The sequence below is a fragment of the Cyclopterus lumpus genome, chromosome 4 (genome assembly GCF_009769545.1).
Source record: "Cyclopterus lumpus isolate fCycLum1 chromosome 4, fCycLum1.pri, whole genome shotgun sequence".
Taxonomy (NCBI): Eukaryota; Metazoa; Chordata; class Actinopteri; order Perciformes; family Cyclopteridae; genus Cyclopterus; species Cyclopterus lumpus.
In genome coordinates, this window is record NC_046969.1 from 721018 (window position 1) to 739686 (window position 18669).

The 18669-nt window shown below is 43.1% G+C and overlaps 1 protein-coding gene across 4 annotated transcripts in view; it reads left to right on the forward strand.

Moving 5' to 3' along the window:
• The window catches only part of patj (PATJ crumbs cell polarity complex component), a 139205-nt gene that overhangs the window by 43712 nt on the left and 76824 nt on the right, over positions 1 to 18669 (forward strand). For 3 of the 4 annotated variants that reach the window (XM_034529891.1, XM_034529892.1, XM_034529893.1), the window contains exons 21-29: positions 4458 to 4778; positions 5459 to 5537; positions 6027 to 6084; positions 9674 to 9745; positions 9825 to 9896; positions 10565 to 10742; positions 11779 to 11889; positions 12554 to 12613; positions 12961 to 13060. In XM_034529891.1, the coding sequence (XP_034385782.1) occupies positions 4458 to 4778; positions 5459 to 5537; positions 6027 to 6084; positions 9674 to 9745; positions 9825 to 9896; positions 10565 to 10742; positions 11779 to 11889; positions 12554 to 12613; positions 12961 to 13060 (1051 nt within the window). The remainder of the gene's footprint in view (positions 1 to 4457; positions 4779 to 5458; positions 5538 to 6026; positions 6085 to 9673; positions 9746 to 9824; positions 9897 to 10564; positions 10743 to 11778; positions 11890 to 12553; positions 12614 to 12960; positions 13061 to 18669) is intronic. The other variant, XM_034529890.1, reaches the window with a different exon arrangement.

Consider the following 18669-nt stretch of genomic DNA (forward strand, 5'->3'; position numbering starts at 1 on the left):
TGTGGGTTCTATTGGACTCTTTGGGGTTCTATTGGACTCTTTTGGGTTCTACTGGACTCTTTGGGGTTTATTGGACTATTTTGGGTTCTATTGGACTCTTTTGGGTTCTACTGGACTCTTTGGGATTCTACTGGACTATTTTGGGTTCTATTGGACTCTTGTGGGTTCTATTGGACTCTTTGGGGTTCTATTGGACTCTCTTTTGGGTTCTACTGGACTCTTTTGGGTTCTACTGGACTCTTTGGGGTTCTATTGGATTCTTTTGGGTTCTACTGGACTCTTTGGGGTTTATTGGACTCTTTTGGGTTCTATTGGACTCTTTTGGGTTCTACTGGACTCTTTTGGGTTCTACTGGACTCTTTTGGGTTCTATTGGACTCTTTTGGGTTCTACTGGACTCTTATGGGTTCTATTGGACTCTTTGGGGTTCTATTGGACTCTCTTTTGGGTTCTATTGGAGTCTTTTGGGTTCTACTGGACTCTTCTGTGTTCTATTGGACTCTGCTGTGTGTCTCTGTATGTTTCACTGTGTGTGTCTCTGTGTGTTTCACTGTGTGTTTAATTGTGTGTGTCTCTGTTTCACTGTGTGTGTCTCTGTGTGTTTCACTGTGTGTGTTTTATTGTGTGTTTCTGTGTGTGTTTCTCTGTGTTTCTCTGTGTTTCTCTGTATGTTTCTGTGTGTGTTTCTCTGTGTCTCTGTGTGTTTCTGTGTGTGTTTCTGTGTGTGTGTGTGTGTGTGTGTTTCTGTGTGTGTTTCTCTGTGTTTCTGTGTGTGTTTCTCTGTATGTTTCTGTGTGTGTTTCTCTGTGTTTGTGTGTGTTTCTCTGTATGTTTCTGTGTGTGTGTGTGTGTGTGTTTCTGTGTGTGTTTCTCTGTGTTTCTGTGTGTGTTTCTCTGTATGTTTCTGTGTGTGTTTCTCTGTGTTTGTGTGTTTCTGTGTGTGTTTCTGTGTGTTTCTGTGTGTGTTTCTCTGTGTTTCTCTGTATGTTTCTGTGTGTGTTTCTCTGTGTGTTTCTGTGTGTGTTTCTCTGTGTTTCTGTGTGTGTTTCTCTGTGTGTGTGTGTGTGTGTGTTTCTGTGTGTGTTTCTCTGTGTTTCTGTGTGTGTTTCTCTGTATGTTTCTGTGTGTGTTTCTCTGTGTCTGTGTGTGTTTCTCTGTATGTTTCTGTGTGTGTGTGTGTGTGTGTTTCTGTGTGTGTTTCTCTGTATGTTTCTGTGTGTGTTTCTCTGTGTTTCTGTGTGTGTTTCTCTGTATGTTTCTGTGTGTGTGTGTGTGTGTGTTTCTGTGTGTGTTTCTCTGTGTTTCTGTGTGTGTTTCTCTGTATGTTTCTGTGTGTGTTTCTCTGTATGTTTCTGTGTGTGTTTCTCTGTGTTTCTCTGTATGTTTCTGTGTGTGTTTCTCTGTGTCTGTGTGTTTCTGTGTGTGTCTCTGTGTGTGTTTCTCTGTGTGTTTCTGTGTGTGTTTCTCTGTGTGTGTTTCTCTGTGTGTGTTTCTGTGTGTGTTTCTCTGTGTGTGTTTCTCAGTGTGTTTCTCTGTGTGTGTTTCTGTGTGTGTTTCTCTGTGTGTGTTTCTCTGTATGTCTGTGTGTGTCTCTGTATGTGTCTGTGTGTTTCTCTGTGTGTTTCTCTGTCTCTGTGTGTGTTTTTGTGTGTTTCTCTGTGTGTGTTTCTCTGTGTGTCTCTGTGTGTGTTTCTCTGTGTGTCTCTGTGTGTTTCTCTGTGTGTCTCTGTGTGTGTTTCTCTGTCTCTGTGTGTGTCTCTGTGTGTGTTTCTCTGTGTGTCTCTGTGTGTTTCTGTGTGTTTCTCTGTCTCTGTGTGTGTTTCTCTGTGTGTCTCTGTGTGTGTCTCTGTGTGTTTCTCTGTGTGTCTCTGTGTGTGTTTCTCTGTGTGTCTCTGTGTGTGTCTCTGTGTGTTTCTGTGTGTGTTTCTCTGTCTGTCTCTGTGTGTGTTTCTCTGTGTGTGTCTCTGTGTGTGTCTGTGTGTGTTTCACTGTGAGCTTCACTTTCTGTCCTCCTGCAGTATCTGCTGTCGCCGTCCTCTGTGCAGCCGTTTTATTTCCTGTTTTATATGCAGCCCATTTTACTGAAGAGGGTTTTTCACAGCCCACAGGTCTCTGATGGCTTTCCATAAAGACAGCCGGGTCGGCGCTGTCACTTCGCCGCCAGATCATTCTCGGTCACGCCAGCCCGCTGACCAGAGAGAGACCCCTGTAACGCAGCCACACCTTGTTAACTTCCAGAGGTCGTATGTAGAAGACTGCTGCTGCTGTAGTTCCAGGCTGCGATTACATTCTTCTGATCATCTGTGTGCAGATAAAGAGTCACAGTTCAGAGCCACACACGGACACCGCAGAGAAAGCAACCGGCTTCACAGGCAGCAAACACACCGTTGTCTGTGTCGATACCGCCGCCATGTTCACGCAAGTCTTTTTACTGTGGAGTTCATTGATTATCACCCGCTTTGGACAGTGATCTGAATTTCAGAAACGGTAATGTGTCATTTTAACAGCCAAATAAACGCGGACATTAACTCAGGAATTCACAAAGAATAAGTTTTCACACTGGCCAGCCGCCCACTTCTTTGAGAACGTGTTATCGATCGAAGGCCCGGGGGATTTATTTTCCTTCAAATTAGGCTTAAACATCCACCTGGAGTCAAGAATGAATTGATTTATATTTTGGTGGTCAAAGGTCAAGGTCACTGGGACAAACTTCCGTTAGATTTTACATATTACACTCAAATGTCTAATGGGGTGAAAAGATGACCCGACGTTGAGGTCGTTCTAGTTGGTAAGTGGCTGGATACAGTTGGTAAATGTCCTCTCACCGTTTAGCCCACATTTCACATTGTATTGGGAAAATAGTCAAATATCCGAAATATTACATGAATAAAATAATACCACACAACCAAAACGATAAATAAAATGGACTCTCAGGCTCTATTAACGATAATGCACAGTGTCTAAGTCGGGTAATGGGAGGGAAAACTCTTTCTAGTAAACAAACACTTATGTAACAAACAATATGTGTCAGAAAACATGATCGAGGCCACGTCCGTGTATTATCGGATAAGTCGATAATGTCATTATTGTGACGGGCCTAATGCTAACTCTACACAGTCTCAATGTAACATACCACAAATTGTATCCAATAGTTTGTCATAGCCATGTCAATATGCTTATGTTTCAATATTCTGCATGTCTTTGAGCTTTTGACCATTGGCTGAACAAACCATCCGAAGCCGCCACATGACGGGGAGTGTTCGACTGACATGTTATGGACAAGTAATTGGTAGATAAATCAATAAATAAGTGTTTGTGGCCGTAGTACAGACGCCATTTAAACCTCCAGATGTGGTCTAAATGGAGGTTTTTCCAGATCAAATCACGTTTAATACCAGGTAGAGATTGCATTTAAAACACAAACCAGGCACAAGAGCTAGTACTAAATTACCATAATCAACATTTTAACTATTGTCCCTTAGATGGCCACTGCAGTACAACGAGTCCAGAACCCAACGTGCAGCAGCGCCTCGCAGAAACACTGCAGAGTCTGAAGCCACCGACCAGTCATCTCAACTGTCCTCATCGTCTAATGGCACAGATATTAAATGACAACATCTTTTAATCTTATGAATATGAGGCCAGGCAGTCACGGCCAATACACATCAGTCTGCAGAACATCCTGTTAGCGTTATGAGCTCTCTGCCGCCGCTCCTCACCTCCATTATACGGCCGTGATGGGCAGGCTTCCCAGGCCCAAATTAAAAGAAGAGGAACAGAGTCCTTGGCGATGAGGCCTTGTCGATGGAAATTAGCCTAAGTGTTGTCATTAATATTTCCCAGCGCGCGGGCTAATGTCTGCATCGTAATGTTAAGAACAGGATATCCCCCTCAGTATCTGCTGAGGAAGGCTCTTTGGGGAGTTGGAGAAAACCTTTATGTGTTCAGAGATGAAGGCTAATGTTCAAAGTAAGTCAAGTTTTAGATTTAGTGTCGTGCTGCATTTTTTTCTTCTTCAGTTTAGTTCCTTCACTGAGGAGCCGGCTCCAAGCTCCTGGGTCCTACAGTCTGACTCATTTACAGGAGTTCTTTCATTTGGCTGATGTCCAGGTTGTTCTAGATATCCCAACAAAAGAAGAAAAAACAACAAGCTCCAGTGGACCGATGGAGCTGTTTGGCTGGCACACCGGATGATTTTGGGATCCAAAGAGATGGATTTCATCCTTTCTAACGTTAATTAAAAGTTTTAGGAGGATGAAGACGAACAAACTGGGAAGAGTTGACATGTGTCAGTAGTCAGTGGCTTCTGAGTGTGTTTGTCCTTTGGCTTTTTGAAGAGCATTTTGCCCTCCAGGTGACCTCTTAATCAGGAAGACTTTTTCCCCCGCCACCATCCTTCTGCGGTGACCTTTGACCTCCCCCTGTGGATATCTCATCTAGTCTTTGTTTATGTTTCAGGGTTTCGGCGACGGCTCCATCCTACCCGAAGACCTTCGTCAGGAGGAGGAAGGGGAAGAAGAGGAGCCAGAGCTTATCCTGGACGGAGGTCTGCCTCGCTACTCCTCCTTCCCTCTGACCTCCAATCTTCTGCCTGCGGAGGAGGGCAGGGAGATGGCCGTGGATGAGGATTTGGAGGAGGAGGAGGAGGAGGAGGTGGTAGTGGTGAAGACACAGGAGAAAGTGGAGGAGAGCATGGGCTCCCTCCCCAGGAGACCACCTCCGTCTTGGGAGGAGTGGAAGCTCACCTCCAGCCGGTCCAGTAGAGCCGAGGAGGTGAGGGTGCGTTAAACACGTCATTCCCGTGTTATATATTTAAAGTTTAACGTTTCCTGCAAATGTTTCAAATGAAAAAGCCAGGAAAGATCTTTTATTGTGAAATAAACTTCTGTGCACAATTAAAACATGTTGTGCTAGTTGGAAAAAACAGGGCATATAAAGATGGGAATGACATGCAAAACACAGATGTCTTTAGTGGAATCGAACCAGGAACGTTGTGGTTACATGACAACACGTATAAGCCACCAGAACGCTAACATCGCTTTCCATTTGAAGATCTCTATTGGTCTGCTTTACATACACAGGTTGTCTGTTGATTTTACAGGAACTCTAATTGCCCCGTTGGGCTTTTATTCTGAAACACTTGCAGGAGACGCTCAAGTGAATTGCGATCAAAAAAAGGTCAAAGTGGTGACGAGAATTAGTTAGTGAGTGAAAATCGTGTTTGTCAACTAGAGACAGAGCTCTGTAGATTACCACATTGTACTGCATTAATGTTTTTACTGCTCCTTTATTTGATACATTACTCTATTTACATATCTGTGTTTCCACACACATTTTGGTGTAACAGGCAGCAATTTCTCAGTGATATAACAATCCTTCCTTAATATTAATAAATTGCTGATATTGCAATTTAATCGACTTTTAATAAAAATCAAATAATTGTTTGTCTGTTGTTTCAGGGGAAGCAGCAGGAGGAGGAAGAAGACCAGCAGAGATCAGACCAAGAAAGCATTGTGTCCATAGGAAACCTGATTGTTGGTGAGAAACAGCATTTTAAAGAACATTTGCCTTTACATGTCCCTGAGCTTTCTACCACAAAGTGTCAGAGAAATGGCATTCTAGAGTCTGACTGGAATCATTTGTGTGGGGAAGGCAGCCACACAGCACTGCAGGTGTGCGTCGACCTTTCAAAATAAAAGAGAAGAGACGGGGAAAAAACTAAAGTGCAATTCAATGCAGATGTGTTTGTTTTGCACATTTCTTTTAATTTGTCTATGAGTTGTTGTGTGGATAAAAGTAGTTTGGTGGATACACAATGACGTTCAAATAGCATTAACTCAAAGTGAAGAGCTGACGTGTGTGTGTGTGTGTGTGTGTGTGTGTGTGTGTGTGTGTGTGTGTGTGTGTGTGTGTGTGTGTGTGTGTGTGTGTGTGTGTGTGTGTGTGTGTGTGTGTGTGTGTGTGTGTGTGTGTGTGTGTGTGTGTGTGTGTGTGTGTGTGTGTGTGTGTGTGTGTGTGTGCGTGCAGGTATTTCAGATTCCAGAGACAGTGACGCAGACTCTGAACTCACGCTGACCGACACAGAGTCAGTATCTACTGCACCTCCCCATCCACCACCTCCTCCTCGTCCTTTCCATAAGTCACCTCCTCTTTGTCCTCTTCTGTCTCTTCCTTTCTATAAGTCACCTCCTCTTTGTCCTCTTCTGTCTCTTCCTTTCTATAAGTCACCTCCTCTTTGTCCTCTTCTGTCTCTTCCTTTCCATAAGTCACCTCCTCTTTGTCCTCTTCTGTCTCTTCCTTTCCATAAGTCACCTCCTCTTTGTCCTCTTCTGTCTCTTCCTTTCCATAAGTCACCTCCTCTTTGTCCTCTTCTGTCTCTTCCTTTCCATAAGTCACCTCCTCTTTGTCCTCTTCTGTCTCTTCCTTTCTATAAGTCACCTCCTCTTTGTCCTCTTCTGTCTCTTCCTTTCTATAAGTCACCTCCTCTTTGTCCTCTTCTGTCTCTTCCTTTCCATAAGTCACCTCCTCTTTGTCCTCTTCTGTCTCTTCCTTTCTATAAGTCACCTCCTCTTTGTCCTCTTCTGTCTCTTCCTTTCTATAAGTCACCTCCTCTTTGTCTTCTTCTGTCTCTTCCTTTCTATAAGTCACCTCCTCTTTGTCCTCTTCTGTCTCTTCCTTTCTATAAGTCACCTCCTCTTTGTCCTCTTCTGTCTCTTCCTTTCTATAAGTCACCTCCTCTTTGTCCTCTTCTGTCTCTTCCTTTCTATAAGTCACCTCCTCGTTGTCCTCTTCTGTCTCTTCCTTTCTATAAGTCACCTCCTCTTTGTCCTCTTCTGTCTCTTCCTTTCTATAAGTCACCTCCTCTTTGTCCTCTTCTGTCTCTTCCTTTCTATAAGTCACCTCCTCTTTGTCCTCTTCTGTCTCTTCCTTTCTATAAGTCACCTCCTCTTTGTCCTCTTCTGTCTCTTCCTTTCTATAAGTCACCTCCTCTTTGTCCTCTTCTGTCTCTTCCTTTCTATAAGTCACCTCCTCTTTGTCCTCTTCTGTCTCTTCCTTTCCATAAGTCACCTCCTCTTTGTCCTCTTCTGTCTCTTCCTTTCCATAAGTCACCTCCTCTTTGTCCTCTTCTGTCTCTTCCTTTCTATAAGTCACCTCCTCTTTGTCCTCTTCTGTCTCTTCCTTTCTATAAGTCACCTCCTCTTTGTCCTCTTCTGTCTCTTCCTTTCCATAAGTCACCTCCTCTTCTGTCTCTTCCTTTCCATAAGTCACCTCCTCTTTGTCCTCTTCTGTCTCTTCCTTTCTATAAGTCACCTCCTCTTTGTCCTCTTCTGTCTCTTCCTTTCCATAAGTCACCTCCTCTTTGTCCTCTTCTGTCTCTTCCTTTCTATAAGTCACCTCCTCTTTGTCCTCTTCTGTCTCTTCCTTTCTATAAGTCACCTCCTCTTTGTCCTCTTCTGTCTCTTCCTTTCTATAAGTCACCTCCTCTTTGTCCTCTTCTGTCTCTTCCTTTCTATAAGTCACCTCCTCTTTGTCCTCTTCTGTCTCTTCCTTTCTATAAGTCACCTCCTCTTTGTCCTCTTCTGTCTCTTCCTTTCTATAAGTCACCTCCTCTTTGTCCTCTTCTGTCTCTTCCTTTCTATAAGTCACCTCCTCTTTGTCCTCTTCTGTCTCTTCCTTTCTATAAGTCACCTCCTCTTTGTCCTCTTCTGTCTCTTCCTTTCTATAAGTCACCTCCTCTTTGTCCTCTTCTGTCTCTTCCTTTCCATAAGTCACCTCCTCTTTGTCCTCTTCTGTCTCTTCCTTTCCATAAGTCACCTCCTCTTTGTCCTCTTCTGTCTCTTCCTTTCCATAAGTCACCTCCTCTTTGTCCTCTTCTGTCTCTTCCTTTCCATAAGTCACCTCCTCTTTGTCCTCTTCTGTCTCTTCCTTTCTATAAGTCACCTCCTCTTTGTCCTCTTCTGTCTCTTCCTTTCTATAAGTCACCTCCTCTTTGTCCTCTTCTGTCTCTTCCTTTCCATAAGTCACCTCCTCTTTGTCCTCTTCTGTCTCTTCCTTTCTATAAGTCACCTCCTCTTTGTCCTCTTCTGTCTCTTCCTTTCTATAAGTCACCTCCTCTTTGTCCTCTTCTGTCTCTTCCTTTCTATAAGTCACCTCCTCTTTGTCCTCTTCTGTCTCTTCCTTTCCATAAGTCACCTCCTCTTTGTCCTCTTCTGTCTCTTCCTTTCTATAAGTCACCTCCTCTTTGTCCTCTTCTGTCTCTTCCTTTCTATAAGTCACCTCCTCTTTGTCCTCTTCTGTCTCTTCCTTTCTATAAGTCACCTCCTCTTTGTCCTCTTCTGTCTCTTCCTTTCTATAAGTCACCTCCTCTTTGTCCTCTTCTGTCTCTTCCTTTCTATAAGTCACCTCCTCTTTGTCCTCTTCTGTCTCTTCCTTTCTATAAGTCACCTCCTCTTTGTCCTCTTCTGTCTCTTCCTTTCTATAAGTCACCTCCTCTTTGTCCTCTTCTGTCTCTTCCTTTCTATAAGTCACCTCCTCTTTGTCCTCTTCTGTCTCTTCCTTTCTATAAGTCACCTCCTCTTTGTCCTCTTCTGTCTCTTCCTTTCTATAAGTCACCTCCTCTTTGTCCTCTTCTGTCTCTTCCTTTCTATAAGTCACCTCCTCTTTGTCCTCTTCTGTCTCTTCCTTTCCATAAGTCACCTCCTCTTTGTCCTCTTCTGTCTCTTCCTTTCCATAAGTCACCTCCTCTTTGTCCTCTTCTGTCTCTTCCTTTCTATAAGTCACCTCCTCTTTGTCCTCTTCTGTCTCTTCCTTTCCATAAGTCACCTCCTCTTTGTCCTCTTCTGTCTCTTCCTTTCTATAAGTCACCTCCTCTTTGTCCTCTTCTGTCTCTTCCTTTCCATAAGTCACCTCCTCTTTGTCCTCTTCTGTCTCTTCCTTTCTATAAGTCACCTCCTCTTTGTCCTCTTCTGTCTCTTCCTTTCTATAAGTCACCTCCTCTTTGTCCCCATCTGTCTCTTCCTCTTCCTGTCTGCCCCTCATCTTTTTTGTCTTCTCCTTCTCTTCATTATCTACTCTGTCATCTTCTCTTACTCCTCCAGCTCCTCTCTGTCTCCTCCTCTGTGGTTGTCTCTGTCTCCTTCGTGTCATTGTAAACAGATACCGTACTGTATGCCTGTCATATTGAGCATTTGGTTTGTTCTAATCAATTTGATTGTGATTTTAATATTTCTTATCAAAGTCTTATTACTAACAGACACACAGCCTTGATTTATTATCTTTAATTTTCAGAAGGGCTAGGGGATAAGGCCAAACTCTTCCATCACCATATATATGCTTTTTGTAATAAAATGTTCTTTATGTCTTCAATAAATAGTCTACATGAAATACCACATGGGTGGAAAGTGCAAAATGGTCTTAAAAAGGCTAATCTCCTCTTCTACACATTAGTGAATCACTTTGAACTGAGTGGTACGTAAAGTGGGATGAAAAACCAAACCCGCAATCTTTGAAAGATCATCCCTCACATTATCAGAATATCTGAGAAATCTGTGTTAGGTTTGTTATTATCAGTTCAGATGCCGTAATTGTGAATCACCATATCTCGAGATACGGTGTCATCACAACAGACCTGACACCATTTTAAGGTCCATATTTGTCTCTCTCTCTCCATGGAGGTCCGTCAGGACAATCGACAGTGAGAGAAGGAGGAGGCGGAGCCAGGGTGGACCAATCAGAGGAGGCCAATGGTGAGGAGACACCTGCAGCCTCCTGTTAGAAAGAGCGTCCGCAGAAACCCTGTCGCTAACTTATTGTGTGCGTTCACAGCGACCTTCCTGAAAGAGAGGCGGGCGAGGGAGAGGAAACGCCGGCCTTCAGCCACTGGGGACCCCCTCGCAGGTAACGCATAACACATATCTTTGTGTTTGGTTTGTTTTGTCCATTTCCTAACAGCTTGAGCGATGCGACCACACTTCATTTTGGGGCATTTCTTGTACACATACGCAGCCTTTAAGGGGCATACACACGGACCTGGATTGTTTATTGTTTAACTTTTCATAGGATCCACATTTTAAAATACACCAGTCAATAATGTTTTCTCTTAAAACCCTTAATGCTCAAAACATTAACACTTTGCGAACACTTTGATTGATTATCAGACAAACAATAATAATCTGTTTGAAAATCCATTTTGCAAAAATCAAAATCAAAGTAAGCCTATTTTGTGTCTTTAATTACCAGGCCTTCCTCCAAGAACCTCCTCAGCATCCACTATCACCTCCTTTTTCCTCTTCTTTTTGTCGTCTCCTCCTGTCATCTTACTCCCACCATCACATCTTCTTTCCCCGGTTGTTTCACAGTACTGTGTCGCCCTCTTCTGGTTACATTTGTCCCAGTATAGGGGTGTATACTGGTGTGCACGTGTGATAAATTGTGTTCTGCAAGCATCAGTCTGTAGGAATTGAACGCTGAATAACCACCATCCACATACTTCAAACAAACAGAATTTCCAAACCCAATAGTCTCGTAACCAAGGGGGTAATAAACAGTTTCTTCTGCCCCTGCAGGGTGGAGGTGTGGCCAGAGGAGGGCCAGTCTTTGGGTCTGAGCATCGTGGGAGGTTGCCATGTCATTAAGCGTCTGAGGAACGGCGAGGAACTGAAGGGAATCTTCATCAAACAGGTTCTAAAGAGCAGCCCCGCGGCCAAAACGCAGTGCCTGAAAACCGGAGACAAGATCCTGGAGGTAGGGCTGGGCCTAATACCTGGGCCTACAGTTTTAACACCTGGGATAGACATCATACACAATATTGTGATATTCAATCAAATTCTCTTATAGCCCCAAATCACAAATTATAAACTCCCCTCAGAGGGCTTTACAATCTGTACACATACGACATCCCTGACCTTTGACCTCACATCGGATCAGGAAAAACTCCCCAAAAATAACCTTTGACAGGGAAAAAAGGGAAGAAACCTTCAGGAGAGCAACAGAGGAGGATCCCTCTCCCCGGATGGACAGAAGAATAGATGTCATGTGTACAGAATGAACAGAGTTACATAAACACATTACATGAATATGACAATGTATGAATGGAACTCCAATCCATGAAACAGAAGGAGGTAGAGAGGAGGGGGGGCGGGGCATCAGCAGGGCCAATGGGAGGCCGGCTCACCAGCATCAGACACCTCCAGGTCCAATGGACCCTATGGGAAGTGAAGTCACAACGACTCCGGGGAGGAAGCAGAGTTAATAAGGTGCAATGGAGAGATGTAAATTCATCCATAAGGAGAGAGAGAAGAGGAGATAGGTGCTCAGTGTATCCTAAAACATCCCCCAGCAGCCTATAAGCCTATAGCAGCATATCAAGGGGCTGGACCAGGGCAAACCTGATTCAGCCCTAACTATAAGGACTATCAAAGAGGAAAGTCTTAAGTCTATTCTTGAATGAGGTGACTGTGTCTGCCTCCAGGACTGAAAGTGGAAGCTGGTTCCATAAAAGAGGAGCTTGATAACTGAAGGCTCTGGTTCCCATCCTACTTTTTAGGACTCTAGGAACTACAAGTAGCCCCGCATTTAGTGAGCGCAGCTCTCTAGTGGGGCAATATGGTACTACAAGCTCCTTAAGATATGATGGTGCATCACCAATCAAGGCTTTGTAGGTGAGGAGAAGAATTTTAAATGTGATTCTTGATTTTACAGGGAGCCAGTGCAGCGCAGCTAAAATGTATGAACCCAAACACTTTATTGTGTGTGTGTGTGTGTGTGTGTGTGTGTGTAGGTTTCAGGCGTTGACCTACAAGTGGCCAGTCACGAGGATGCGGTCAATGCCATCAAATCAGCCCCGAGCCCCGTCGTCTTCATCGTCCAGAGCCTGTCAGCAACTCCACGAGTACTAACACACACACACACACACACACCGTAAAACAGAATTACAGGAGGTTTCTACACTCTCATGTAATTTAACTCATCGTTCAGGACATGTTACCAAATATTATGGTCTAGTATGAACATGGACGTTAAGCAGGAGAAAGACATTAGAGAGAGACAAAAGGGTCGTGTGAGGGAAATTGAGTCTGAAATGTAGTCCTAACTCGGTGAACGTGAACACACAGACATGAAACACACATTGTGTCATTCTGACTAGAGGATGTCATTTTCTTCGATGTCCATCCAGAGTAAAAAGTCCATAAATCTTCTTGGAAAACGCATACAAATGCATCATAAAAAGGTGATTTGGGGATTTTTTAAAAGCCTAAACAAATATTGTTTGTTATTTGTTTGCAAATATGCCTTAATGTTAGCATCTATCAGATTAGAATGTACAAGGACGTGGGATCAGAGACAAACAGGAAGTTACTGCTAAAACCACGACAGTACAAACCACTGACCAGTGTAGGTGATGTTAAAGTCACCCCACCTCCCCCTACAGACATAAATCCAGTGGGGTTTAACAGACCCACACTCAGACTGTGTTCCCCCACACTCAGATTACAAACGCATAACGTGGTACGCACTCGAGCCTCACAATGTGTGTGTGTGTGTGTGTGTTTCAGCCTGTGTCTGTAATCGCTCCCAGCTACAATAAACACAAAGGACAGAGGACAGAGTCTCCGGTAAGAACGGGAGCTCATCCTCACGTCTGTGTTGGTGTGTTTTTGGAGCACACTTCCAAAGCTTACAATTAAATAAACAAGTCCATGAGCTCTGTGGGAAAATGGGTGAATGTCACAGTACTTCCGCTCGTCTCTTCCATCTTTTAAATTATTCACAAACGAAACAAAAGCGGTCTAACGTTCTTTCTTGGAGTCTCGTCTTTCCAATAGCATCTAAGTGCCCGGTGCAGTCCAGCAGAGGGCGGCCTCAGCACACTGGACTTAAAAACTCTCACAGTGTATATTTCCCATCAAATAGTTGGGACACAGACCACGTGACCAAGTTTAATGGTCTCCTCCTCCTGCAGGCACCAGGTGCAGCCCCGCCCTCTCTGAGACAACCCCCGCCCTACAGAATGCCCAACCAATTGGAGCAGGGCCCGCATTCTGACCTGGAGCAGGCCAAAGGTCAGTACACACATGTGTCTAGGTATCTGCCCTTGGGGGGCAACAACCACGCTGACGATCATTTGAAGGGAACAGGAGGAGCGGCTCTGCCCGGCTCAGCGGTCACAAACTAAAGCTTCCCACATGTAAACATGAGGGAGAAGCTCTCAGCAGAAGAAGAAACAGCCTTTAATTACTGGGATTTAAATGATGTTTATTTGAGGTTTTCTTTTAATTTTATTTATATTTGTATTAGAATATTTATAGCCTGGGGGGTTCATTCAGCACTATGCTTGAGATCAAAATAGCTCAACTAAAGGTCAGATTTTAGAGAAATTCTAGAGGGCAAAACCAAACAATCATGTCATAAATTAACAAGAAGCATAGACGACCATCAGACTCAAATAAAACGGCAATCTGAATAAATGCAAACCTCCAATTTAGGGCATAAAGGTGTATAAGTTGATTCATGCAGCTCTGCGGACTGTTTAAACACACTCGTATCGGCTGTGATGTTACGATGAGGAATGATCAGCTTCAGTAGATGAATGGAAATGGAGTTTCTGGCTGTGTTTTAGTGGAAACCAACTCATTGTTTGAAGACTTACTGCCCCCTCACACTCAAATTGCCTATAACCAAATCTGGTTTGATGTATCTGCTCCTGTCGTAATGTAGTCTGATTCATCTTCTTCAACTCTGCATTAACTTAACTCATAAGATACTTTTCTTTCCCAATCAATTGGCAATTGGCTTTGTGCCAATATATATAGTTGTCTTAACAGGAACACTTCCAGTACATTTCAATAAATAAAAGTGATTAAAGATCCATTTGATGAATGACCAGCTGTCCTCACACCTTTAATGCTCGGCCCTCTCCTGAGAAGCTAAAGCAACACTTCTAACATTTCAGAGAATAATTAGATTGATCTCACCACAGTGTTTGAAGCCCTGATGGAAGACATCCAAAAGGAACATTTCAATAACCACAATGATCTACTTGGTTTTATTCAATAACCGTCCATTGGATTGGATATCCCAAAACTCTCTCTGTTTCTTAAAATATATTTCCTTGATGGCTCGCTCGTGGGGAGTTGAAGTCAGACCTGGTGTGTGCATGTTTGACGTTCGAGAGAAGAACATCTGTAGTTTCTCCTTATCTGCATGATAAAACCCAATATTATTGTCTGTTAGGAGATATCCCACCTTTGCCTTGGGGAGATGTTCAATGTCTTTTCCCACACAGTGGGCACTTTGTAGGACTGAGTGATGAAACGATTAAAAAAAATGTACATTAATATCTTCCATAATACAATGATATTATTTATTTTTGATTAAGTTAATTGTAAATCCATTTGACTATTCTTGCTACAAACCAATGCATTGGGGGCTCCGACATCGCCCACTCTGTTGCTACCATCAGCGAGGCTAGAATGGCCTTATGACCGTAGGACTAACCCAGAAGTGGTTAGCAATGTACTTTCCTTTCCAAATGTGTTATGTTTTCTGGGGCTCCAAATCCTAAGAATTTGAATTCATGCACTGCCAGTTCACATTTTTTAGGCCCATTTTGAATACTGCCTGGGTTAGTTGCTTCATGACTCCTTCCAGTAGGTCAATGTTTTGGGAAGTAGACATCCTCAATGTAAATTTTGATTCTTCCATGAGGGATTAAAACACATTGGCGAAGTCTTTTGAATCCTTGAAGGAGGACCGTCCCACCATAGTACTGTCCTTTTCACGGGAATGCTGGATTTTGGGTAGATTGGGATTGACTTGAAACCATTGGTCAAATCAATGGATGATTTCCATATTTTGTTCTCTAAATTCCTGACATTGGCATCGATCAGGGGATGTGGAGTCCGAGCAGGATCTCTTGATTAGAGCTATCAGATTGTGGACGTTTGCCAATCCCATGATTAAGGTTTTAATAATGGTGTTTTAATTTGAGATGGGTCTAAATCCACAATCTCTCCCGAGGGGCTTCTCTCTGTATTTGTATCCTCTGCTTGTCATCGCTACTCCGTTTGATGCAACTATTTACTCTTTAATCACATCTCCGTTAGTTTAATCACTTTTTACCTTCCGATCAAATACATTTTATTAAGTCAGTAATGTCTGATAGAAAAGGGTTCACCCCTCGTCAAGGGCTCCTGTCCTAATGCTAGGCCCTCTCTTCAGAAACTAACACTTAAAGAACTATTGCACACAATGGCAGGTGTACATCCCATAGTTAGGTAAACATTGGTCACTTTGTATTCCACGGAGTAGAAACATCTGTTAGGATAGTGTGCTCCGTTTTCTCAAGACGTATCAGTCGTGGCTGTCCTTGGTGAAGCATGGGAGTGTTGGCTCAGAGCGGACCATCTGCCATGTTGGAGGACAGAGGGAGGGAGCTCTGGTGGTGAATAAACACACACAAGCTGTTGTCTTGCCAGATAGCAGTCACTAGCACCACAATTAGGTTCAGCTTTTCAGCTCTGGCCAAGCTCTCTCTGTCTCTCTCTTTCTCTTGATCTCCACCGATCTCTCTCTGTTTCTCTCTCTCTCTCTCAGTATCATGTATCTGAAGGTATCTACATGGTCTTCTCAGACTGTGTTCCCCCATGTATCTGAAGGTATCTACATGGTCGTCTCAGACTGTGTTCCTCCATGTATCTGAAGGTATCTACATGGTCTTCTCAGACTGTGTTCCCCCATGTATCTGAAGGTATCTACATGGTCTTCTCAGACTGTGTTCCTCCATGTATCTGAAGGTATCTACATGGTCGTCTCAGACTGTGTTCCCCCATGTATCTGAAGATATCTACATGGTCTTCTCAGACTGTGTTCCCCCATGTATCTGAACGTATCTACATGGTCGTCTCAGACTGTGTTCCTCCATGTATCTGAAGGTATCTACATGGTCTTCTCAGACTGTGTTCCCCCATGTATCTGAAGGTATCTACATGGTCTTCTCAGACTGTGTTCCCCCATGTATCTGAAGGTATCTACATGGTCTTCTCAGACTGTGTTCCTCCATGTATCTGAAGGTATCTACATGGTCTTCTCAGACTGTGTTCCCCCATGTATCTGAAGGTATCTACATGGTTGTCTCAGACTGTGTTCCCCCATGTATCTGAAGGTATCTACATGGTCTTCTCAGACTGTGTTCCCCCATGTATCTGAAGGTATCTACATGGTCTTCTCAGACTGTGTTCCTCCATGTATCTGAAGGTATCTACATGGTCTTCTCAGACTGTGTTCCTCCATGTATCTGAAGGTATCTACATGGTCTTCTCAGACTGTGTTCCCCCATGTATCTGAAGGTATCTACATGGTCTTCTCAGACTGTGTTCCCCCATGTATCTGAAGGTATCTACATGGTCTTCTCAGACTGTGTTCCTCCATGTATCTGAACGTGTCTCTGAGTGTCTCAGTCTTGCTGTCGGTGTATGTTTTGGGGTTGGACTCTTGGTTAGCAGACGGCCATCAGTGCGTTAACGTGTGTGTGTTTCTGTCTTTGCAGGGCTTATTTGAACCAGCAGTCCCGTCCTCGTTACATCACAGAGCGGAGGAACGTCTTTATTTACTTTTATTCTTTCTCTCCCTCTGGTTTTGGGGCTTTTTCTTGCCGCCTCTTGCTCCCTCTGATCTCGGTGTGTTTGGTTTTGTGCGTCTGAAGCGGGCGGACGTAGGCTGTGAGCGTTGTTTATTGTTTTCCTGGCTGCTGGTTGGAGGCTTTAGCTGTTTGTTGAAGGAGCTTGCTGCTGGTTTTAAATGTGGTTTGGTGATTCTGGGCAGGGGCCTGAATGAGCTGTTTGGTGAAAGATGTCCGTCTGAAATCTCATGTACTTCTTTTCTGGTAGCACCCAGGTGGAAATGTGTTTTTATCTTCTGGACTTTTATGTTTTTTATTTGATAGACTTTTTTTACATAACTAGAATAGCGCATTTGTACACTAGCACTTACGACCTTTTGAATCCAATTCATACTGGAAATATATTAGCTTTTTAGATCTCTTGTGATTTAGGACTTTACTCTCCATGTCTGTCTTTCATGCAGCCAAAAGAAAACTCTGTTTTGTCAGCATTTACATGGTGCATTTGATCCTGTAGAAAGTCTGTGGAATCATGGTAAATATGGGTTTGGTTGATATATGGTCAGTAATTGGTGTAGGAAGTGTTTTAATAGAGATTTTAAAAAAAATGTAAGTGTGAATACTTAAAATGTTAACAAAGATAAATTAACCGCAAGGTCTTTAATAAAAAATGAAATGGCTGTTTTATATGACGAATAAATATCTTTGTTATTCAGGCTGTGCTACATTTATTTTAGTTTGTTATTTACTTCAGTTTCTAATATTTGAATGTTAATTGAAAGCAGATACACACTTGTTGTTATTAAATAAAATTTCCTGTTGAAACCAACATAAATTAAAGTTGTTAATAATTTAACATGAATATGCATTCTGGGACAGCTAAGGACGTTGGGATATTTAATGCACAGTTCGTCTTAGACTAGTCTGGACCCCAAGGGTCTTTAACCTGGTCTCTGGGACAACTCATGTTCTCTGGACATGTAAGACTCAGTCCTTTGTTGGCGTTTGCCTGGAATTTGGGACATCTAAGCATCTGCTGGCCCTGGACTTCAGCCTCAACCAGCAACGCTACGACTCACTTCCAGGCCTTTAACTCGGACTCTGGGACAACTCATGCTAAAGACTCAGTCCCTTAGTAGACAGTAAATGGTAGCGTCAGAGTTATAAGACAGATTCTGAAACAAACAGACAGTGTGGTAGAGTGGAATGGGGAAGCGGGTTCCCTTATAACGCATCGTCCTCGTTAAAAGACTGAAAATTACTGAGCTTTGGGCAAACTAATGCTTGTCTCCAGCTTTTAGACTGAAGTGTTTAGAGTTTAACGCAGATCATGAAACCTCTGCCAAACACATCATGTTTGATGTTCATCGAGAGCGATGGAGCATCTGTCTGGAGGTTTCATGGCTCGTTGTTGTGTTTTCTGTCAGCTGTGTGATTGTTATGATCTGTTTATGAAATGCTTGATTCTGAAATGGAGGTACAGTGTTGTTGGTTTCTGGTTAGTCTGAGGTCGTTTTTATCACTGCAACTTTGACACAAACACATGCGATTATTATTTTTGTGTGTGATACTCAAGGAGTCACTTCTCCTGTTTTATACATTTCTTCTGTGCTGCTGCTGCCTCGTCTCCCATTTCGTCTTGTTGACTTATTTATGTTCCTGGTGAAAAATTATATTGGCTGCTGCAGCAACAATGAATGATTTTAATTCAGTTTAAAATGCTGTTTCAGGTTGTTTCAGAGCAAATATCCAGCATCACTCCAGCCTGGAGACACTGCTGTCTGTCTCTGTCAAAAATAGGTTCTACTGTACGTGTACAGCTTGTGAACACAGTTCTAAATACCGTTTAATTAATATATGCTGTTACAAAGTTTGTATCTGATTATGACACCTCCCGGCAGTAGTGAATGGATCATGCGCGGATACTTTGAGGTTTCTTCACTTGATCTAAAAATATATGTTTTCTTTTCATAAGCGTTCTGTTTTCAGGTTGTTCGTCTGTGCGCTCCATTCGTGGACACGCTATCTAAAGAACGCCTCTAAACTTGGACT